This window comes from Pomacea canaliculata, linkage group LG12 (genome assembly GCF_003073045.1).
Source record: "Pomacea canaliculata isolate SZHN2017 linkage group LG12, ASM307304v1, whole genome shotgun sequence".
In the NCBI taxonomy this organism is placed as follows: domain Eukaryota; kingdom Metazoa; phylum Mollusca; class Gastropoda; order Architaenioglossa; family Ampullariidae; genus Pomacea; species Pomacea canaliculata.
The window spans coordinates 21,651,740-21,676,441 of NC_037601.1; the positions used below are offsets into that span (position 1 = coordinate 21,651,740).

Genomic DNA, 24,702 nt, shown 5'->3' on the forward strand with positions numbered 1-24,702 from the left:
ACCCGGCGCGTGGCGACTGTCGTGCCACCTGCCAGTCCTGACGCCACCCCCACCCCCTGCCATGCACTATTCAATCCCTCCTCCGATACCTGGCTACCCAGGTGAAGTCAAAGACAGTGCCTGACCTTTGTTTCTAGAGAAGGTGAATACTGTTACAGCCCCCGTGAACTCCCCCCACTCTATTTATAGCGCGTTACAACTCCACTCTCTATATTCATGGCACCCGACATCACAGAATGAGTCTTGTCAGAAAATTGAGATTTTTCATATTTAACATTTTTTGGCCTTTCCTTAGCTACCAAAGTTCTTCTAAAATTAAGGGCTAGGGTTATGGTTCTAAACTCAAATTACAAAGGTTGCAAGTAGGGTGGTTGCCATTTTGAGTAAAGCGGGTTCAAAAATTTTCTGCAATTCCGTTCCGTTTTTATTATATATATATCGCGCTCTCTATAGCTTCCTTTTATTTCATGTGAGCAAACACCTGCACAATTTTGCTCTTGCTTAGAAAGACTAGGTTTTTGGTGTGAACCTGTATCAGTGAACCACTTGACATACAGTCTGTGAAACCTTCCAAACCAATCAACAATACTTTCCAGTACAAGCGATTTGTAAGTAATGAGTGCCAATTTTTTTTTTTTTTTTTTTTTTTTTTTGGCTAGACCTTTCGTCTGTCAACATTAAAAAAATTATCCTTTCTGAATATCTACCTTCTTTTCTTTTTTTAGCACCTCCGCCTTTATCGCCCCTCCCTTGCCATGATGTCGCGTGGCGGCGGGATGAGGACGCTTGATACCACAGCGGCAGGTGCAAGGCTCGTGTAGCAACCGACAGGTGATAGTGGAGGGACTGTGGCAGGGGAGGGGGTTGGTAAGGGGGGTGGAGAACTGCTGCTCGTGACCTGATGCCTGGTGGTGACAGGGTTAAGAAGACTGATACGCACGACCACTTTTTTTTTTAAAGAATGGGAGTGGAATTGAAATGAGACGGTAGTTTATCTTTAAAACAAGAAACTGTTCAACTGTTCAACCTAATAATGGACAAAAATGTTTTTTGTTTTTTGGTTTTGTCTTTGAAACAAATGTGAAAAAATAATCTCAGAGCGTGTGGCGAAGGAGGAAGTGAGTAAAAGAAGTGAGAAGAGATGTGTGTGATGAACCCTTTCTCCACTTTCTGAACACAACTCTCTTAGTCTGTGTGTTTGTGAGTGTGTGACAGAGAGAGTTCCTCTTGTCTCTTGTTCTCCATTCTCTCAATATTTGCCTTTTTTCTGAAACACTGAACACATTCTTCAACATTTTCAGATTTCAGTTTATTGCGGTCAACCCCGTGCCATTCACACAAATAATTTACACGAGTGGTTCAACGGAACACTGACGAGAACCGAACCGCTCGCCTTCACTGGAGAGAACAAAATGTTGCATAAACAAAATAAAACAAACTAAATAAACTTCGTGGACAGATTTGGCACTCAGGAAGACTGCGAAGTGTGGAAGGATACATCATGGCGATTTCGGGGGTAGTGGTGGGAGGGGGAATTTAAACAAACATCGCTCGGAACGAAAAAGACACTGTAAATAAATAAATAAAAATGAGTCGAGATCGATTGACGTGTGAAAGTGAACGTTAGAACCGTTACTGTACCTGGAAAATCCTCTCGTAAAGTACAAGCGTTCATCTCCAGAAGTGCTTTTGTACTTTTATAAAATTTTTTTTTTTTTGCTTGGGGCAACTCGCGATGGCCTTTAGTTAGTCCCTGCCTCGTGTACAACACAATGAGATAATCTTGAAATATATATTTATGTAGCAATGTGTCACGGAATAACAAAATAAGGTGTGATGGGAATGTCACAGTATAGCAAGATGATAGGTAGTGGGCATGTCCTGATGTAGCAGGAGGATGTGTCAGGGGGTCGCCCTGGTCTAACAGGAGGATGTTAAAGGAACAAAAATTAGTTCTTTGCACACACTGTGTAGAAGAGAAAGGAACCCACTCTCAGGTTTGTTTTCATGAACTGCAAAGGAACAGAAGTGTTTGGATTGGAATGGCGAGTAAAATGTCATAATACTGAAAGCGCGTGTAATTACGGAGGGACAGGTCGCGCTGTCACGTGACGCGGAAGTGCACGTTACAAGTTGTTGCAGATGTCAAGATGGAAGTTAGAAAAGAACGCCAGGAAGATATTGCCCAATTTTTTTTTTCTGGAATGAGGTTGTAAAATATGTAAAGAAAAGAGAAACGCTCTTTGGCCACCACCAAGACATTTCCGGATAAAAACTGCATTTCATCTTTCTTTTCTCTATCTAGCTTTCTCTCTCACTCGCTCTCTCCACAGTTTAGACATTGTTAATGCTCGTTCACTCTCAAATTCAGGCTAATTGTTGTAAACATTGTACACACACCAAAAATATTCAAAGTCTGCATCAAGGTATTGTCTTATACAAGTACTATGAGTCAAAGAAGGAAAGTGTTGCTATGACAACTCTAAAGACTAGATGCAAATCATCAAAAGATACTCGTAACAGCATAAATAGCGCGCACGCGCACGGACATGCACGCACACACATATGGCATTGACATCCAATGAATCTATAAAAAAAAATATCTATGTTATCTAAATTCAACATGAGTCGGTAGTTTAAAAAAAAAAACAAAAAAAGAAGAAGAAGAAGAAAATGCCATGTCAGTCTTGTAATAAATAATTACATTTCCTAGCAATTAGCTCATAAACATTTTACACTATGTACTTCCTTTAAAACTGCAATCTTTTGTCGAACCCCGCTTAAGGAGAAATTACTGCATTAAATTCTTGTGGAACAACAATTACATTGTGGCCATTGTGATATATTATAGACAATCTTTGTTTTTATGTCCCGGGGTATGCATTCACGAAGAAAACTTGCTAAAGCAGCCCTCGTCATAGTCTCAAGATCAGTCAGAGATGCTCAATGCACAGTGGTGGCACTGTCCTTAATGTTGAAGGGATCACAAGGTGGCAGTGTGGGAAAACACAATTTGTCTACTTTTTCTCTACATCATACCGAACGACACTGAAAACACTGTTCATCAGGTCAAAAGGTTCCCGGAAGCCTAGAAAATGAACATTCCGGAGAAAAACTCGAAAAAAGACCCCAAACCTGAGAGCATGAATGGTCAGATCTTCATGGACTTATTAGTAATGAAAATAAATTAATTTAAAACAAGAACATGTCTTCGAATAATTCGAAGCTTGAGCCGACAACCATGGGGGCATGTGAGCATCATTTCAACACCAAGCACTACATGCTTTGGGATCCTTACAAAGGTCAAAGGTTTCACAGCGGCTGTGCGAACCTCATATTGCCAAGTGTCAAACTGAAAACTGCTCTGCAGACACTTTAGGTCCGCAGAAGACCATGGTATGAAATATCCGAGATTTAATTTCATTTCAGAAAAACAAAAGGAAGCAGTGACTCCACATGTTATCTGCTTCAACTGTCTTTCAGCTCGGCTTTTGGAATGCCAACCTCTGCACCATCCACTACTCATTTCTTCACAAGACAGACTAATTTTTAAAAAAAATCCAGCGACTTTCAATATTTGATGTCCTGGACAGACTGTTCAGTAATTTCCATCATTAGACAAGGTGTAACCTTTCTGTCAAAAATAGTAAATTTCAAAGGAAGTCAATTCAACTGCCTTAGCTTTGCGAACTAGTTCAACAGGGTATTCGCCAGTTTGTTTGTTTGTTTGTTTTTGTGGGGGCGGGGGTACAGGTAGGTGAAAGTTGCGTAATTGTAAGCAAACTGGAGTCCTAGGCCATGCCAGAACAGCATCCGTCTTCATGCTTCAGTAGAAGCGACATTCTAGAGAAAGTCTTAGAACAAGCTCGGCAGCTGTACTTCTTGACCTCAGAGTGCGTCTGCAGGTGAGCGCGCAGGTTGGAGCGGTCCGCGAAGGCGCGTGCGCAGTGTGGACAGGTGAAGGGTTTCTCCCCCGTGTGCGTGCGCAGGTGGCCTTGCAGCAGCCAGGGTCGTGAGAAGGCCTTGCCGCAGACTCCGCACTTGCAGGGCAGCGTGTGTGTACGGATGTGCATCTTGAGGGCGCCCAGGGACACGTAGGTCTTGTCGCAGAACTTGCAGCTGAACTCTTTCTTGACCTGCGCCGCGCAGTGGAACTGCTTGTGCTTGGACAGGCCCGAGAAGGTGGAGTAACTCTTGCTGCAGGCGTCGCACTGGTAGCGCACCGTGTCCTGCTCCTTGCTGCGCACCATCATTCTTTCTGTTGGCAGCTCCACCCCGGCAGCAACACCCACTCCGAAGGAGGAACGCCTTGTTAGCTCTTTCTTCTTCCCCATATGACCAGCATCTCTTGCAGAAGTTGGGGAGTTAGGAGCTGGGCGGCAGCCCATACCTGTGGAAGTGGGTGACATTACCTTAGAACCTTGCTGCGAGGAGAAAGCTGTCATGGAGTCCAGGTGAGACCTGCGCATTGCTGCTTGCAGTGCGTCAATGTGATCCATCAGCGGGTTTTGAACCTTCTCCCCAAGAGACTTGCTGGGAACGTCGCTACTGGAAGATGCGAACGGGTAGGAAAAAGGCAGAGAGCCCCGCAGGTTGGAATAGTAGGCAGCGGCGGCGGCAGCTGCTGCAGCGGCAGGATACAGAAAAGGATAGCGTGTGCTTTTGAAAGCAGGGCTGAGACTGCCGTTGAGTGTCTTAGGGTAACTTAATGGCTGACCAAGCTCCGGGAGGGACCTCGTCAAACCAGGAACCGGAAGATATGGGAATCCCATGGACAGCAAATGGTGCGGAGACACTGGGCCCAGCGGCGACTGTATGAAAGGTTCACTGGCCACGGCGGAGGAGGAGGACGAGGCAGGGTGGTTCCAGGCCACGTCATCCATGAAGGGAGGGTGCAGCTGGGTAGGGCTTCCATCATAACTGGCGGTCGGGGATTCAGTACCAGATGATGTTCGTTCGCTGTGTGCTGGAGACGTGCTGCTCCCCCGCCTATGCTCCCCCAGGTTGCTAAGCGACTGGGTTGTTGGTGGCAGAAGACAGGAGGGCAGCCTCCTGCCCTGCGATGTCCCCGTCAGTCCTCTCTCGCGTGGGGGTGGGGGCGGGGAGGAGGCTCTTGTTTCCAGCTGAGGAAGATTCGAGTCTCTTCTGTGTAATGTCATCTCACTGGACTTCCTCCTATCCAGAAACCTGGCCGCAAAAGAGGTGAGAGGCCGTTTCGAGGGCGCCGCTTCATCGCAGGTCATTCTCCGGAAGGCCGAGAAGCCTTCGTAGTGGGCGCAGAGGTCATGAAACCGGTTGAGGTCAGCCAGGTCAGCGCGCACCCGGCCTTGACCCTCTTCCTCTTGTGACAGGGAACTGTCGGAATCCTTGGTTCTTTTGCAAGGGGATGGGCAGATGTTGGCAGGAGGGTACGGAGCTGGGGTGGGCACGCTGCTCTCCAGCCACGACGACACGGACAGACATGGCGGTGTGTATTTGGCAGGAGAGGGAATGCGAGGGATCTTCGCGTGCTCACACAGACGAGGATCGTCCTCGCAGACTTTGTCGACGAGAACGGATGACGTCGTGAGCAGCGCTTCCGACGGTTGACGAGATGACGTCACTGGGGTCACCGGCGACCTAGCGGGGCGTCGGCCAGGATGACGGCTAAGCAGGAACTCTGCGCTGAAGTCCGAATGCCTTTTGCATGGCATCCTCTGCTGCTCTGCTTGAGACCCCTCTTGCTCTGCATCCGAGTGGGGCGGCGACGCGGCGACCCCTGCTGGCGGCAATCGAACCAACCCTGGTGACGAGGCCTTCGATAACAGACTCGTCCGTTGTGCAGATGGAGTTTGTCGTCCCAGTGACGGGCTGTCCTCGTTGCCCCTCGGTCTGGAAGGAGACCCGCGACATCCTATTTTCATGTCTGCGGGGGATACAGGACGTGGAGAAGCTAATGTAAGGTCACGTGACAACCCTACGTCAGTAGAACCGCACGTCGGCATTGGTTCCTCAACGGGTTGCTTTGTCTCTGTCACTGCAAAAGACAAAAAATATTTGTTTAGTTGTTTGTTGAACTCTTAAGTAGAGGGGCATAAATAAATAACATTTTTCATACGTCTGGAGCTCATCAAAGACTTTAACTAGACCGAACACCTGATGATCAATAAAGGCGGTGTATTTATTCTGGAAGGAAGGGGGAAGGTGCTGAAGGGGTGTGTATGGGGTGTGGGAACAGCAACAGACGGTGACATCTACTGAGAAAGGAGCCGCTACAACACGTGAGACCACCATGACCACCATGATTACCGAAGGCGACGTTTGACAGTCACAGCTGAGCAAACTATTTGTGATTGTAAACATGGATGTTTAATAGTCACTGTCGACATATTTCTGAGCTACGTTGTGTGATTTCTTCTTCTTTCTCTCCCTCTTTTTGTGTGAGTGTGTGAAGTAAAAAAATACAAAAATCTGTCAAGCACCGCAGTATGAGACAAAACATTGTGACAGTGTACCTGTGTTGTCTGTGTGTTTGTGTTGACAGAGAACTGAACCCTATAATGTAGTTATCTGTGATCGACTCACCAGGGAGGAAAAAAACTATACAAGGGGTGGGAATATTTCGGTTGCAGCTGCTGAGATTGGTCAACCATAAAAGACTGGCACGAACTCTTCCTTCCCAGGCGTTCGCAAGGTGGCGCGCGTCCAGCAGCAGGACACTGCCCTCAGATTCCATAGACATGCCGCCCCTACCTCCACCACCATGACAGCCACCACCACTACCACCACCACCACCCACGAATGGCAAGCGGCGGCCAGACTCGAAGTCCAAGCCACGCGCATGCGCTGGCAGGTGGCGTTGGCGTCGGTTTGCGTCAGCACGTGCACACGCGCGGCGGATGTTCCCGCTCTTGTTCTGGGTGAGATCCCATCATGCGATTAGCAGTTTTTTTCCAACGGACAGGTGCTCCACCTATCAGTCGCTTTGTGGACCGAAGTGAAGCCATTCGCGCGACAACCTTCGGGGGCTTCAAGGGCACAGCTTGCGAGGGCGTTTTCCACACGTCGGAGGGACCGACGCTTTCTGGTATTTTACAAAAACAAAAAAAAATCTCTTTTGTCCTCGTTCAGGCAGGTATTTTATATGGTGTCTAACATTCGGCGATTTTTTTTTTCTTTAACTAAGAGCGTTACAGATTGGGGGTGCGTTGTCTTCCCTTGAAATCAACACTAACGGTGTAAGCTAACCGAGACAACTAAAGTTCGCAAAACAATAAAAGTTCTATTTTTTAAAATGATAATAATATTAATCATCATCATCATCATCATCTACCTCTCCCCTAAGATAATATTTTTTTAAATCAAATTATTTATGATTTTGTGGTAATTTATTGCGAAATCTTGGCTTTAAAGTCAAATTCTGTTTAAGTGCTGACATGCCACCGGTCGTTGTTCGTTAAGGTCGACTGCATGTCATGGACAGGCTCCTCACTTTAAAGTTCTTCTCGTTTTTTCTTTCTTTCTTTTGTGATTTTATTTTATTTTTATTTTCACTCCTTGTACAATGTTTTGAACATGATGGGGATGACAGAATTTATATTTACTAAAGGCTATATCACAAAAAAACATCTGCTTTGGATATCAATACAGACATAATGCGAGTTGACTTTGCTAAGTTAGGTCTGAATAGTCGATTTGCACTTGAGACCGGAGATTTATTTTCAAGCTTGACCCTGAACCCGTGGCCACAAGGACCTGACAGACAGCAAGTAACTTTGTGTGTGTGTCTCTCCTCATGCTAGCAGTTTCCCACCCCTATTGGAGCAGATAGAAACAGCAGACAGAAATGAGTGGCTAAGCCAGTTGATGGCCGAGAACGAAAAAAAATATTGGGGAGGAGTGGAGAAAAGAAACAAGGGCGAAGACATTGGACTTCAACCAACGTCTGGTTTCAGACAAAGTTTCAAAAGAAAAAAAGTCGAAACAAAACAAAAAAGACCCCAAAACACCAAGTTTGGGATTTAGATTAGGTATGTTTGTTTTAACATTCTAATATTTTGTGCCTACCGCGCCTCAACTTATTCAGCAACTGGCTTTTTGACAGAACTAAGAAAATGCTCCACACAAATACCAGATAGTGAGGTCTCGGAATGAAGAGATAGTATAAGCAAAGAACAAACCAATACAATAAAATAGCCAGCAAACAGGAGTCCCTCCGTTCAGACAGAAAATGCACAAAATTTGCAAAGGAACAAACCTTCGTGAGATACGTCACAGGGACCGCGATGGCGTCAGGGCTGCAGCTGTGACGTGCGTGCGTCAGAGTGTCTGCCTGTGCGGCCTGTCGGCACCTTAGCTGCAGCGGAAGTGCGGATGCCACTGACGGCCAAGCTCCGGGAAAAGGGTTCACGAAAGCTGCTGCTCCCCAGCATAATGACCCTTCACCCCTGACCTCTCTTCCCCTACCCCCCCCCCCAACTCACACACCACCAACACCACCACCCAGCGCGCCGCGCCAACGACCTGTTTCCGGCGGCGTGACCCGTGTTGGCCAAGCGAAGCGTAGCCGAGGCAGGACAGGTGCGGAACTCCTGTATTCTGTCGATTCGCACCTGCCCTCACCTCTTCCGGGTCTCTCGTTTCGCCTACATCAGTTGCCTCCCCCTTTGTTCCCCGTGTAACGTGAGATGCCGTGCACGAACGCGTGCTGATTACACGACTTTTTTTTTTTTTAACAAAACTTGTGTGGGAGGCCCTCTGGTACACCTACTGAAAGCCTTGGCAGCACTAAGAACACATCCCTTGACGAAAGGACCGTCAGGTGTCAGAGTATACCAACGAGATATTCTTATGGACTATTTTCTGACAACCATCTCATCCATGGATATTATTCCAATGATGGGCTCCCTTTTCCACCGTCTCTGTCTCTCAAGCGCGTACTGTGCTACCCTGTCCTCAGACGCTGACTTCAACAGGACTCTTTCAAAACAGAAAATGTGCCACATTCACATATAAACTTGACAACTATAGATGATAAAGAAATTGCGTGTAGTGTGTCTTTCATTTTTCTTCTTAAAAAATTCATAAAGATTCTCTGAATTTCCTTTTTTTTTTTTTTACAAAAAATCTCTTCCTGTGGAGGGAATGGGGGCGTAATCCACTCGACTGGTGCTCGAAACGTGCATAAATATTTCTTGGCCAAACCAGGAAAAAACAAAAGTAAAATTGTTATTCAGGTGGAGCTGCTCGGGATTTACACGCGCACCTGGTGGATGGCAGCCGAATTTATGAACATATCCTCTCACCAACCGCTGAAGGTCGGGTGGCGTGCTGTCCACGGTGAGGTGAGTGACAACTGGGTGTTCGATGACGTACACCCGGATTAGCGTCATCATTCAAGGCAGTTGGTCATATGCCAGAGCGCGTGCGCAGGAAGGTACCGGGTGGGTGCTACATCCCGCAGGTGTCTTACCAGAAGAATCACACGTGAAAAATGGGATATGTGGAAGGACAGAGAGAACAAATGAGCTTGACCGTAGACAGCACTGCATCACATTATCAATACTAAAATTCCGGGTAGTGATATATGTTGTGTAGACAAATATAACCAACCGATAAGGTTTACATCTCAACAGGTTGGCTGTGTGTGTGTGTGTGCGCGCGCGCCCTGGCGGGTAGGGAGAAGGGGAGGGAAGGAAAGGAAGCTAGCGTTTTCTTACTCTCACCTTTTACTTCGCTTACACCTGCCGCCAGCTTTCACCTGTCACCGTCTCCAACGCCAAAGCCTTTTCTTTCAGCACACGTGCCGCACGCTCACGGCCACGCGCGCAAGCTCACGCGACAAAACCTCCGTGTGGCGCCTCCACTAGTGCCGACTGAGAACTGCGCGATCCTCCGCTACTTTGTTACTACAACTCACGCTATAGTCACTCGTGTCTCCCCAACCCCTCGGGGGGTGCGATTGAGGGTGAGGTGGGGGACTGACGGGTACCTCGCAAGTCAGCACAAGGAGGCACATAAAACTCCAGCGATCAGCGTCATTGCGATCGAGATATAAATAGCAACCTTTTGTGCGGCACAGGTAGGAGTCATTGTCATGTGATAATAAACACCCAGCTTTTGGGGGGACAGACGACTAGAGTAGACGACAGAAGGACTCGGCCTGGGGACTGAACAAACACATCCACTAAATCACTACAACTATTTCCGCTAATATTTGAGCAAGTTTGCCAAACTTATGTATAACCGCCATGTAAAAACTTGGCCAGACTTGGTCAGACCTCCATATTTGTCTTCACAGACCCAACGATCTGTCTGTGGTTAATTTATTGTCGAGTTACAGTTCTCCCGTCATTTAAAACACATTATAATAAATGTTGTATAGCAGGCGGTGCTTTGAATTGATTGATTAATTTAATAGTTTCACTCGGGTTTTTTTTTTCTTTGAAATAAGAAGAGTCTCACTTTTAGAAATATAACAAGTATATCAAACATATATAGACGTTTATATAAACGTTTAAAGTGACCCATGTATTCTGAAAAGCAGTAGTCGCCAGAACACCACTCGAACACAGCTCCCAACTGTCCTCCCGAATGACACTCTACCTGTAGTGTCGTCACCCCGACTAGAACGAACGCCAGGAGGGTGCATACTTAAAAATAGAACGATAACATTTTTCATCCCTTAACCTGAGTAAAATCTCTTTGATAACGGCAATCATATATTTCTTGGTAACCTACAGATATACAGTTCTTGCTGCTCTGTGTCTGAACCTCAAGAGGATGCTTCCTGTCCTTTTTTCCTCTCTCCCTCCCTCTAGGAGTCAAGAGGTCAGCAATGTGTAAGGAGACATTCAAATACAGTCGCAAATTTGTCATTCGTCCAACACAGATGTTGTGTAAACAAAGGAGGGTATATTCAGGAAATCCTTTCTGCCATAAAGAAACAGGGGTTGGCAAGATAACGGGTGTGACAGCACGTGACAAGTTCTCGCCTATCAAGGACATGGACCATCGATTAAGGCATCTGCACTCTCTCTCCACTGTCGGCACCGAGTGAAAGCAGGAGTTGTAGCAAGTCATAAAACTCAGTACATGTATATCTACTGAACAAACTACGGTAGTAATAAAACAATAATAATAATAACTCAACGCTTTTATTGCGCGGCATTACAACCAGAAGCAGCCTGCACTTTCTGCACTGACATTAAAAACTCTGGCTAACAGTAACATGATATTATATAAAAAAATTAGGCTAAAGATTTTACTGGTAATTAAAGTTAATGCAAGACATTAAATGTAACTAACAAAGGTTGAACTGAAATGGATAGCGAAGGCAGAATGTCACTAAACTATTTTTGAAATAATTTTTTCGATGATTGTTATAGTTTACTTGGATAATGAGATAATGATGTCTTTGGATCACCAACCTCATCGTCTGTGGTGATACGGGAGGAAATAAGAGTTCGCATTAGAAACAGGTGGATGGGATTGGTGATTAACACCGAGCCGGAAACTAAAACTGTATCGAAGCAAAGCAGCCAGTCCTGCAAAAAGGAGGGGCTCTCGGTAGTGTAAAACAATCGCTCGTCACGGGTTCAAATCTCGTCTCAGCCCACGCTCTGTACATGACATGTGTTCGTCAGCCGGCGCGGGGTTTTCCGGGTACTCTAGATTGCTACCCGTCATCGGGCGATATCACCTCTGGAAACACTTTCCCGCCAAATCAGCCAGCCAGCCAAACAACGTGCAGAGAATGCGTGCCCGAGACGAGATTTGAACCCAGGACAACCAATCCTCACTGTATTAGTAACAGACGCTATCCGTTGCGCCCCAGAGACAGAGAGACAGAGACAAAGAGAGAGAGCAAATAAGCACTCACATTCATCTGAGGATGCTGTATCCTCATCTTCTAAATCCTTCTGCAGCGTGCTCCGCGCAGTCATTTCATCTTCCATATCTTCATCCGGGCTTCTGTCCATCTCATCTCTCGCTTTGTCCGCGGTCTCGGTCTCCGTCAATGACGTCATACATGCAGCGACGTCACGTTTCTTCTTGATGAGAAACGCTCGAGGCATTATCGACCAACGTCTACAAACGGCGACCCTCCCTTTTATTCCGGATCACAGACTTCTTTCACGTGTTACACACGTAGTGACGAGTCCATGGTCCGCTGACGTGCTTAAGATCTCCACGGGGTGTCGCGGTCACAGCTGGTGATCACAACACCTGCGTGTGAGAGGTGGCAATCCTGATTTTGCCCTCCACCCACATTCTTGGTCGGCAAATAACGTTTTTTGGTTCAAGCACTGGAAGAAGATCTTTTCATTCGAAAAAGTCTGATGCACACAAAATGTTTCCACTTGTGAAATAAAGGAACTTCTGTCATTTGCTCCTCCTCCCCCCGAAAAAATAAAAACAAGAACAAAACTTTGAAAAAGACCTACCAGATGAACATGCAAACCACAGCAGCACTAGGTTTGTAGATTCTTGTGAGATCCATGCACAGCACATAGAGGGGGACGCTGTCAAGAAGCTGGAATGTTTTAACCCCTCGCTAGTGTTCAAACTTTTAGTCGATGTACCCGAATATGCTTCGCCTGATGCCAGAGCGCGAAATATCTCCAGTGGCACGATCTGTCTAGAATCTCTCAGACTTTATTGTCACCTGAACTGCAAGGCCACTGCGACAGGTTCCTCGGGGGGTCCCTGGCCGTTTCACTCCCCAAAACACGAGGCTGTCTTCTTACCCTGCATGCGCCTCGCCAGGTCACACTTAGCGGCGCGCGCTCGCCTGTCAGTGTAGCCACGCCCTACAGAGACTTGTGCAAACCAATGGAAGATCGATTTGATGTCTTCGCCCCGCCTTACAGTCACTTGATTGGCTTTTGTTTGCGACAGGTGTTGCGGCATGTGCGACTGATTGGCAGGTTCCCGGCTGTGTTGAGGAACGCGTGTGCCTCAAACTTACACAAAAAATCGTTTCTTGTATACATTTTTTTTTATTTCGATGGTGCATGTGAGAAGTAACACAGGACAAAGGTCCCTCAATGTCTGTAAACTACACTACAGTTTAAATTATTGATAAAGTATAAAACAACTTGTTTTTTTCCTCATTGTACAGACTTTAACACACACAAAAAGCAATCACTAACCTATTCAGACATGACGATTCGCTACAAACCTCCGAAAAAAAGTTTTAAGCGCAAAACTGGATTCTGTTTGGGAGAAAAACCATAGATTTTACAACCAATCTTTACATAATTTATGAGAAAAGTAACAGTGACCCCCTCTCTCTTTCTCTTTCATTCACTTCAGGGCTTTGGTCGTTTGGTTGCAAGTTCACCTCATGAAAACACACAAAGCAGAAGGATAGAACACTGAGAACACTCCTTGTCATTCTTACTAACTGTGCTTCGTGAAAAGGGGAAGGAATATGCAAAAAAAAAAAAAAAAAAAAAAATCAACTCCATACCACGGGAACAAAGCTGACCTTTGCCGCACGTGACCTCTCGATCACACGAAATTTAAACCTCAAATTTAGACAATGTCAGCGCCTCTCGGAACACAAACAGATTCTGAGATTGTAACCTCTGATGTCTTTTAACTCTTTAGTAACTGAATGTTGTATCGCAAAGGGAAAGGTTTGGTTTCTGTGTGTTTGTGTTAGCTTTGTTGTTGATTGTTTAGGGGAGGCGCTGGTGTTCAGTTCATTACACCAATCTTTTCCCAGACAGCGCTTTGAAATGAACCTAGTTTCTTTGTCCTGTTTTGGCATTTGCTTTCTTTTATTGCTTTTTTATTGTTATTAGCACAGCTACAAAATAACATCATTTATTTTTCCGATGATCTAATGTGGACTCAGACGATACCCGCTTGACATCAGTTCTAACGTAGTCTGTAGACATTGACGGAAACAGATGACACCGACAACATTCCAATAGGCATTTAAATGTAGATGTTACTTTAAAACAGAAATGTTGACAAGATAATTAATATGACAAGTCTTACAATGTGTGACAGTGATACACATTGTATATCCAAGCCACGAAGTCCACTTCCGAATCTTAATTAAACAGGTTAATAAGGTACGACTACGCTTACGAATCCGCTCTACTTCTTGTCTACAGTATAGGTTATTCACATTCAAAATATCTATTTAAACCATAAATTGAAGTTTCCATTCACATATTCTCTGTTTAAAATATCCTGTAACAATGATTGTTATAGCCGTTGTTTTATATTTCTCTGTTAATTTGTGGAATCGATATCATAGCTTTAATTACAACTACAATGCATACAGTCGAAGGCGGATGATATTTTGGTGGTGAGACGATCACATTACAGAACACTGAGTTCAATATCTGGTTATTAGACAATTAGATTACCACGCAATGCTTGGCTAAACAGCCAAACTGTTTCCTGTTGAAGTTACGTGAATCGTTCAGAGATAATTAGTGGGTCCGGTTCAGTTGTCAATCTTGCAACAGCACAGCTCTCGGGGACTTCAAATAATCTTACACAGTTCTTACACAGTTCTTCCACAGTTGGGAGGGACGCGCTTACAATGTTGTCGGGTGGGAGGGTTAATCAAGGACTAATCGCCATGACAAACATCATCACCTAATTAAAAGCAGCAAGTACCAGAAATAGCAATGGTGTAAGTGCAAACAGACACACTTGCATCTAGTTTACCTCTTATAAGGTGCTCACTGACTGGGTCACTGTCCTCAACTGTATTTACTCATAGTTATTACATACATACTCACTACTCATAGTTATTACATACATACTCATTACTTATAGTTATTTCATACATACTCACTACTCATAGTTATTACATACATACCCATTATTTAAGATATAATAAAAATGCAGATAATTTTATCAAAGCACATTTTCAAGGTCTGTCAAGCCGTGTGAAACAGGGTATTTTAAATACCCGAAGGTCGTTTTGCCAAGCCGGAATTATAATGTAGTCTCTTGAGTTGTCTGTCCTTCGAAAGCGGACAACCTAGCGAAGGAACGCAGGAGGAGATAATCTGAGGAACAAATGGAGAGAGCAAAGTGATAATGCTTGGAGACAGGCAACCTATTGTTTCTAGACCGTGAAAGAAGCAGTCTTAACAAAACCAAAAAAAAAAAAAGAAAAAAAAAAAGAAAGAAAAGCAGGGAGCAGATTATGACTGTGGCCCAAGGGGACTGAAATGCAGTCACATCAAAAGACGTGGAGGAGATTGAAAGGAAGGTGTGTGTGTGGAGGGGCAAGGATGTCTGAGAACAGGGCTGTTCTGCCTGTTTTGAGACGAAGATAGTCAAGGTTTGAATCTTAAGAGCTATAAGAACATCAGCTTCTCAGGATGGTGTTGAAGGTTATGTGCAGCTCAGTCCAATTCAATAAAGTTTTATTAAAAAAAATAAAGAAATTCTTAGAGTTCTCTTCCTTCCCCTTCATTTACAGGTTGTCATTGTAATAAATCCTAGGAACACTAACCCCAGCATGTGGACAACGAATTACAGGCACATAAGACCTTGACGAGCATCCACAGATGAAGGTGAAGGAAAGTGGAGACTTGTTCTTCTTCAGCCATAGTTAAGATTAGCAATAGAGACCTTTGGCCTGCAGCTGAAGTCTCAGAGGTGGCAAAGACACTTTTGTTTGTTTGTTTGTTTGTTTTTTGCTTCTGTTTCACTGTATCCTTTCCCCAACCTTTTCTTTGTTGTTCTCCCCCTCCCCTTTTTTTTTTTTGTGTGTGTGTGTGTGTGCATCTCACCAAAGAGGATTTAAGTACCAACATTTGCACAGCTCCTAGCGGCATCGGCAACAAGGTGTTGAAACATTAATTTAAATACTCTTTGGTGGCAGTCAACGTGTCAAAAATTGAACAAGGACGCATTGACCTGTATAAACACACCTTTGCAAAAGCAGTCAAAAGTGTTGGTCCACTTGAACAGGAGGGATAATTAGGTTACTCGAACAAGTACCTGGCCACGTGGCAGTGAAGTACAGCCAGGAGGGGCTCCCCATATTGTGTCCTTTTTCTCAAATTGTATTCTCTCTAAACTGTAAAAGATAGGATTTAATGAATGATTAACCTACCTATCCACCCATGGCATTCATTGCTCTCCCCCACCACCACTTATTTTCTCTTTATCTTTCTCTTTCTTTCTTCCACGCTCCTTCCTTCGCTGTTCCTCCTAAAATCAACCCCGACATCTATCGTGTAAATTGAGTTTATCTAGTGACATAACAACATTCCACCGAGTCACATGAAAGGAGATGAAAGAAAAAGAGCCGTTTATGACCTGATTAAAGGCCTGGGACAGCAACATCTAAAGACTACCCAGTGAACCCAAATGTGATCAGTAATTTATGGCAGCTTTACAAAATGCAACACCTGGCTAAACAGAATGCTCGCGACTCCTCGCGTGAGCACACGTGAGACTTAAGCTTTAATTGAAGAGGGCAATAGAGGCTAAGCGGCCGTTAATGATAAAGCATGGTAGCCTTGTAGCCAAAGATTAAACGTGCTTCTGTTGGAGTTGACATCTTCACAGCTAACAAACCAACAGCAGTGCTGAAGGTATACATTCCAACTTCCTCTCCATTTTCAACCGCAGGCAGCATTAAAATTAATTACACCAAGTTGAATGCTTGTTTTATTGGAGGTGGAGGTAGGTTTAAATATATATATCTAAAAAGTCCATGTAGACACATATCCTATCCATCCATCTCTTCATCCTTTCATCTCTCCCTCCATCCATCGTTGAACAAATATCTCTGACAGACCTACAGGTTGAATGCCGATTCAAAAGCCACACATACAGATACCACTGTTGTTTGTGTGTAAGTAGCTGAAGAATCAAGAACTTTTGAGAAAGTTCAAAGTTGTTTGTGATTACCTTCAACATAAGCGCCAGGTCACCAGGTTGGGATGTTCGTGTTGTTGTTGATGATCAGCATGGTGCGTTGTGTCTCCGATGTTGCCTTATGACACATTATGACACTTAAATTTAATATTAATGTAACCACCCTTCATCAGAAAACAACTTTCTTCTGTTTTTATTATTCTATTACATCTTATGTAAAAAAAAAAATGAGAGGGGAAATATTGTACAAAAAGACTTTTCAAACTGTAATAGGTATTATTGCCTTTTCCCTGTCCACGATTCATTAGTCGCTGATGATGGCCAGGAAAGGACACGCCCCATTAACCCGCCTTTTTGGCTTTTGCTTCCTCAAACACACATTCAGCTGGAATATATTTTATTTTGACGAAATATTTGGTACTTTTTACTGAAATCGGTTTTATGTTGACGAAATATGGTAGTTTTTTTTAAAAACAGAAGGCTCGGAGGAAAAAAAGTGTGTGGGGAGGGGGAGGTTGAGATAGGAAGGAGTCAGGAGATGAATCTTACTGATTTTACTGCCCATATCGTCAATCGCTCTCTCTCTCTCTCTCTTTTCCTCCTCCTCCTCTTCTACCCCTCCGTTCTACTCCATCCTTTGTTGCCTCTTACCCTTTGACCTTGTGCTGGTCAAACAGCTTTTCGGATCCTCTGTCCCCATGGATGCCACAAACTCGGTTTAGAGTTCAAGCGAGTAACCTATCCCCTCAAGTTTTGTTTTAAGATTCAGTTGTCTTGAGACCGGGCTTTGTAAAATCTCAAGACTATCTCTTTATCCCTACCTGACGATGGGAAGTTTTTTCCATAAAAGGTAACTGTAAACTTAGAAAAATCCAACCCAAAAAAAAAAAAGGGAGGAGGGGTAGTTCATTGCTTTTCACTCTCCGCAGTATATTAAGAACACACACACACACGCGCACGAACGCACGCACGCAAGCCAGTATCTGGGGGTGGGAGGCAGAGTACATACAGAAAATTACGAGTGCACAGAGACGAGCTGTGAACCAAGGCCCTTTCGATTCTCATTGCCAATGGCGACATATATTAGTCACAACTACCGAGTTCTCTCGAGCAAAACTAAAAAAAAAACAAAAAAACTAAAATAAATAAAGAAACACAGGAGTGCTCATAACAATGACCTTTTTTTTTTTTTTTTTTTAACTCAGTCGAAGATGGAGGGTTTTTTGTTTTGTTTTCTCATAAGAGGCTGAGGCAGTCGAATGACACCAAGTACCGACGCTCGTTAGCAGGGCGCGTGCATGTGCAACAGCAGTGGACCAATCTTCCCCTCCACCGGAGGATTTCTGGTATTAGCAGTGTGCGCAACTCGTGCATCTGTTTTATTTAATCAGTCTAGAATGAAAATATTTCTGATTAAATATTCCGAATGTTTGAATGAGAATGTTTGCTGAGAAATACTAGGCATCGCGATGAGTAGACCAAAGGTGGCGGCAGCTGTTCCCAACGGACTTTGCTAGAAGCCCTCAAATTAACACATCGAAAAAATGAAAAGAAGCAAGAAGAAAGAACTAAAATAAGTAAAGAAAGGATAAAAAGAATAAAAGAAAGAAAATAAAGAATAAAAGAAAGAAAATAAAAGAAAGAAAATGTTCTGTACTGCCTTTGGCCTTATTTGCCGATCCGTGAAACAAATCATTAAAAGCAGAAATAATATCCTCGGTGTGTAATAGTCTCCTGTTACCCCAAATTCTGTAAACCTTATACAACGGTCATTGAATATTGTTGTCCTACCTGCTGTTTTCTGTGTTCAGTTTGTTTTATACCTTCTCTATCCATGCGTGAAATAGACCAGTAAAAAGTAGACATAACGAATATATATTTATATCACAATTGGCTACAGGCAGGAAAAAAAAGCTTTTGATTAACCTATCGCTTTTCCTTTGCCAAGGTGCAGCAGATGTCGAGGCACTTACAGAATCTGGTGCCGCGAAAAAATAAACACATGGCCTTGTTCATCGTGCAGAACTAAACACAAAGAAATAAGAACACTCAATTCTCAGTTGCTTGAAGTACTGCTACTAAAACCAGCTGACTGAGATTTTATGGAAATTCGTTGCTAATTGTGAGGACAGGAAGGTGGTGTGCAGTTAACAGCTCCGCAATTCATCCGTGTTTATCTGTCACAACGGTCTGATGTCACAAAAAGGCGTCAGCCATTTCCAAGAGCAAATAATCTGCCCCATAAGCCACGATCGGTAACTCCACGGAGTATTTTCCGACAGGGCGGTTATCTAGAGAGACCCACCAATGCCTGATTGTTATCATCTCCACTCTTTCATCCGCAGCTGCTTGACTAATGGCTGCACTCGCGTTCCGCGGTCCGTTAACTCGCGCAGGCTGGGATAGACTGCACTCTTTGACCCTGCGGTTGCCGAGTACGCTGTCCGAGGATGAGAGAGTTCGCCTCGTTTGAAATGTTCCCCCCGTTCCCTCACCCCCAAACTCAACTCACTTTGGTTCACTTGATACTTGCTAGATAATAAATAATATGGAGTAAATGTGATATCGGACATAGAAGGTTTTTTTTCTTTCCTATAAGATGCACAGGGTCAGTTTACACTATATTAGTAAATTTATTAATAATATTATTATTCTTCTACCAATGAAGAGAAGTGGTGTGACATGCTCAGATGTGTGTCCGGAAAATGAGACAAGCAGGTGACTTCTAGACCTTAATTGTGAGTGAGATTTCGTGGACAGTCCAGCAAGAAGAGAGTTGCAATTGTCTAGACAGAACAAATGAGCAGATGAAAATGTTGGTGGCTGAGATGGACAGAGTATATATACTACCTTAGCACACCATAGCCAATTGACATTATATCAGTTTGAGACAGATTTCCCCGTGTCACGTGATAATTAGTATAGGGCTATAGTGTTGGTGTCTCACTTCTGTTCCCTCCACGAAACAGGTGGACGCGCTGGTAAGCAGACTGTCAGAAGTCGAAACGGGTAACTGGGGAACGCGTGTGAGGTATGTCGAGACGTAGTAGTCGGCCTTTGGACCGTCGGGTGGACAAAAGGCCAGGAAGGCTCACCACCGTTTATCTCCCTGGAAGCAGTAGGCCTGTGACCGCGGACCATTTATGTCATGACGGACATAGATCACGGTCAGGTTGGAATGCGGGGTGGTAGGTGTCGTTGCAGGGGATCTCTCACAGAAGGGGAGAGCATCGGTCACCCTACGCCCGTTAATTATAGAAGTCCGCGGCACACCTGAAACAGGATAACAGCGCTACCGTTGGACACAGGTAGTCAATGGAAAGCCAAACGGGATGGCACCGTAGTCGCAGATTGCGTTACTAGTGAGAGGGGGTAAAGATGGGGGGTAGTTTGGGCTGGAATAAAGCAAACTGACCATCTGTCTATCATGTGTTAGCTACGAAGTGATTGGACGTAGCTAGGTGGCAGAATGGTTTAAGGTAAAACTGAAGTATGTTTGACCAATCGCGCGAGAGGATGATCCTCGCAGGTGAGGATTTAGGACTGTGATCGGTCCAGACTCGTGGTCTTTCGTACCGGGTTCTCGAGGAGTAAAGTTGTAGCAGAGGTCTGTTCATGGCTGTTCAGATTCTCCGCTGTGAGTTGTCTTCGAATCGTGACAGCTCCAGCACAACCGACTCAGAGGTGTAGAAGACCCACTCTACCACAAAGTGCACAACACTTCATCGCCAGTAACTGTTTGGTCGCAAACAGTAGAGGGAGGCTGGAGGTAAGTGCTGGTCCTGTTAGGCGCTGTTAAGCTTGAGACAGCAGTCCGGCCTAGGGACGAGACAGACACGTGGTGGCACGCGCTGGTGCCAGAGTCTCGGCGCTTGTGAGGGAGTCAGCTACGATCGACGGAGCATCATCAACGGAGCATCATCAACGGATTCTCGAACGTCAACATCGGAGGGGCCCCTCACGTGACAAGAGACTTTTGTGTGGAAAGATAAGTGGCGAGTGTGTGTTACACGAGTGTGTGCGTTGTATGTATTAGTTAAGCTAATTAGTGGCTCATGTTACCTAGACTAGGGAGAGACAAATAACGGGACACCCTAGATATTTTGAGATTGCATCATTTAGTAAATTGTTGAAAATACTCTCGATTATTAATAACGTTCTTCAACACACTAAATTAAGTTTCCAGTAATAGGGGAAAGTCGTGGAAAACTGTGTGCAGTCATGCGTCGAATACCAACGTTTCGGTCATCGATGTACGAGTACAGTCTATGAAGTAATTTATACCTACACTAACTTCGCATAAAGGGGCAAACTTTTCTGCATGGTTGCGGTGCATAACTGTAAACCATTTCTTCTTTCTGGTTTTAATTCTCGGAAAGAACTTTTGAGTTCGTTAAAACCCTATCTTTGCCATTTTCTGTTCCCCTTCTCTTTCTCGCTCTCTCTCTCTCACACACACACACAAAATAAACACACACAAGAGACAGGCGCAAAGATCAGAAGCACGGTTGATTTTTCTCGCACGCACACGCCACAAGAGCGCAGACACGACCTCCCCCGGCTCCGCCCACCCACCCCTCCTCCTGCCAGCCTGCGCGGTCACAGGTTGAGTTTGCAGAACGGACTGGAGGCGAGCAACGCGGGACAGGTTTGAAGTAAGGAGTCGATAAAATCGAAAAGTGGAAATCACGGCAAAGCCTCCCAACACCATCTCGCCCCATCCTTCAAGATGGGCGACGTCATTTGGACAACATCGACACACGTAGCGCGCAGGCAACAGGTTGCAGCAGTCGATAAACAGCACGTGCTGCAGCCTCCTTGGCCAGCTTCTTGCGCTAATCAACGGGTCGATAAAGGATGGCGTCGCTCGCAGCACCTGACGTATGAATTGACAGGGGTGCGTAACCGCTGACAAGCAGATGAAAGCGACCCCCCTCCTTGTCCTCCTCCTCCTCCATCCTTTAACCCTTTCCCGTCTGGTGCACGGTTTGTATTTCTGTTGGTGGCCCTGCATTTTTCGCACCTTGCTGCCCTTCGACATCGCTTGGAGAATTTTCCAGGTCTCGTCCTGGTGCACTCACTACAAAACCGATCTCAGATTCGTTGAAATCCTATGAGAAAGATTCAAAGAGACGGGTTCTTTTTTATATTTTACCGAACGAACAAAAACTGCAGTCTTTATGAACATGAAAATGCATTTCTGGATGCATCCACCGCCACAATACTTATAACCTGTACACGGCGCCGCGTCATGTGAAAGAAATAAGCTGCCAAGTGTCGTCTGCAACATCTGTGCTTTCGCATGTGGTGAAAGAACTATTTTTTTTTTAGGTGAAAGTGTTCACCTGGAGACAAAATAACCAAGTAAAACTTGTATTCAGCAATGTTCCTGCTTGCCGGACTCTGAACAAACAGATTTTGCATCCCGCCGCTAGCCCTCGTCTTTACTGTTCTCTCCTCACAGCGACAGGATTATACTGTGCATCTGAATACAAGTGATACTAATACAATGATGACCTCCAACTATTAAAACAATAAACATAAGCCACAAACACTATCTAAATGAGATCCAAGGGACATAGCAAAGAAAGTTGAGGCTGAATACAGTACAAGGGGAAAGAATAAAGGTAGACTGAGGAAAGCATTTTTTAAAAGAAAAAAATTTAAGTATACAAATGGAATGTGCTGTAGCATTGTGTCTAAGATAATGTCGTTGTGAACTCTCTTAAAATTGCTACAATTCGCCTATTATATCTGAAATGGTTTTAACTCAATGGTAATATCAGAAAAGAACTAGAATTTCAAGGTATGTAACTCGAGTAAATTCATTGTGTTTTGAATGTAGCAGTTCCTTCCCTAGAAACGTTGCAAGTTTCTGAGCAAAAAATTGTAAAGAAATTAAACTGCTGGTCTAGCTGTTGGCCAGTAGCAAGGCTCTGAAAATAACTTTCATTGTGTCCAGATTTATGTTAAAATTATTTTGGACAGCAGGATATTTGACTTGTATGCTTGAGGAAAGTTAATATCTGCTTTCCCGATAATAAATGCCTAAAAACTTGAAAGATGAAAATTGTGGCTGGAAGAGATATGAAGACAACTGATATGAAACTTAGTGGATGCGGTGGATATTTCGTATCATAATTTAAGATTAACTACCTGTGTTTAATCAGCTAGTTCTCAATATTACATCGTGGATGTATAAGTCAGTGAAGGCATACAAGTGTCTCCGTGACGAGCAGAAGAACCGCCTACAGTGCAAACTCCATCTTTACCAGGCTTAGAGAAAAGTATCGTGAAATCGTGTGTGCAGCCTCAGACACTGATTCCGAAATAACAGTGGGGGAAAGAGCCTTTTAAGTGTGAAAATAGCACTGTTACAAGATATGTTAATAAATATCCACAAATCTGTTTTATATATATTTTAACAGAAACTCTTGCAGTCAGGGAAATGTGTAGGGATGCTTTGCCCACATTTAAATTTCACCGTGATAAGATTAATAAATCATCAAAAATATATAAAGCAATAAATAAGAAATATTTATTACTAAGTTTTTACGACCAGCCTTGCCATCCACCCACACCACACACCCCAAACAAACACATTGTGAAAACAATTTTCCTAGCATTAATGAGTCTGTCCACGTATCATTTAAGTACATGTAATAATTAATCATTGTTGTCTTTAACTTGTTATTCATTATATATTATCTAATTACGCTTATAGCTGTAATGACCAATGTGTTGTTCGCGCGTAAGTTAATCGTTGGTTCAAATGACTGGAAACGACTTTATTCCCTAAGGTGACCAAAAACCTCGTGTCCCGCCTTCATCGTCCCGCTTTCTGGCTTTCTGGCAAAAATCCACTCGGGTTCTTTGACGACGACACACATCGGATTTTTCTCCCTCAAAACGCTAAAGCACAGTAACAAGTAGAAGAGAGACATGAGGAATCTCTCAAGCATCACGGAGACAAAGTCACTCCTCGCTTTCATCGTCGTATCTCTACTACCACAACCTAAAATTACTACTTCAGTAAGCCAACCGTGAAAGCGACTCAGAACTTCTCTTTCTCCATTTTAATGAAGCTGAAATCGTGAAGCTTTCACCTCTTATGATTTTAACACATCGATCCGCTCGTCTACCTTTTTTTTTTCTGGTTTGCGCACGGCACTAAGAAAACTGCTCAAAGCTGATTGGATATTGCTATGAGACGGCATCTAAACAAAAGACCCTGATTGAAGCCAACGCAAAAATGCTGATGAATGTGAAATACATGTTTTACGAAAATAATAGTATTAAATCATCTGGTGCCATTTGTTGATTATTTTTCATAGTCTGCTTTTTTATGTTGTTCAAAATGTCCTCCGTTACAGCTATGCGCTCTATACTGCTTAGACAAAAAAAAGTTTTTCATAAGCTCAACTGTAAACATTCCCCACAGATTTCACCTGAACACACCATTAAACCAAATGCTGTTCTGATTTTATGAATGCTGTCACAATCCACTTAATACTTTGGCAGAATGAAAACCAGTACATTATTCGTTGTGCCATTTTTACATTTACATGACAGTACATGACAGAGACAATGTACAGCATTTAAGAAAAAGAGTTGTTGACCTTCTCTTTTACCATTATTACCATTTTCAACCAGTTGACAAAAATGAGATCGTTACCAAGGTCAAAGGACAAAACAAGGCATTAGACAATAGACTATAATTACACAACTGTTTGCATTTATTTTTGTCTCCCAATCACAACCCCCACCACCCACACATACTAGAGTAGTTCGCTTTTCTTTTTGGACTGTAAATTAGTAAGAGCTCACTAGTGGCAAACGTGCTAAAAGCCAAAC

General features: G+C 44.0%; 1 protein-coding gene across 3 annotated transcripts; it reads right to left on the minus strand.

Moving 5' to 3' along the window:
* Nucleotides 1–1,237: 1,237 nt before the first annotated feature.
* LOC112577251 (serine/arginine repetitive matrix protein 1-like) lies at nucleotides 1,238–12,999 on the minus strand. Of its 3 annotated transcripts, none has more exons than XM_025260297.1 (2): nucleotides 12,426–12,999; nucleotides 1,238–6,016 (listed from the first exon to the last, which is right to left on the minus strand). In XM_025260297.1, the coding sequence occupies exons 1-2, from the start codon at nucleotides 12,490–12,492 to the stop codon at nucleotides 3,792–3,794; spliced, it is 2,292 nt and encodes a 763-aa protein (XP_025116082.1). In that variant the 5' UTR covers nucleotides 12,493–12,999; the 3' UTR covers nucleotides 1,238–3,791. The 3 variants fall into 3 exon arrangements, with proteins under 3 accessions (XP_025116082.1, XP_025116081.1, XP_025116083.1); XM_025260296.1 differs by having other exon boundaries at nucleotides 11,861–12,996; XM_025260298.1 differs by lacking the exon at nucleotides 12,426–12,999 and adding an exon at nucleotides 8,237–8,437.
* Between the last annotated feature and the right edge of the window lie 11,703 nt (nucleotides 13,000–24,702).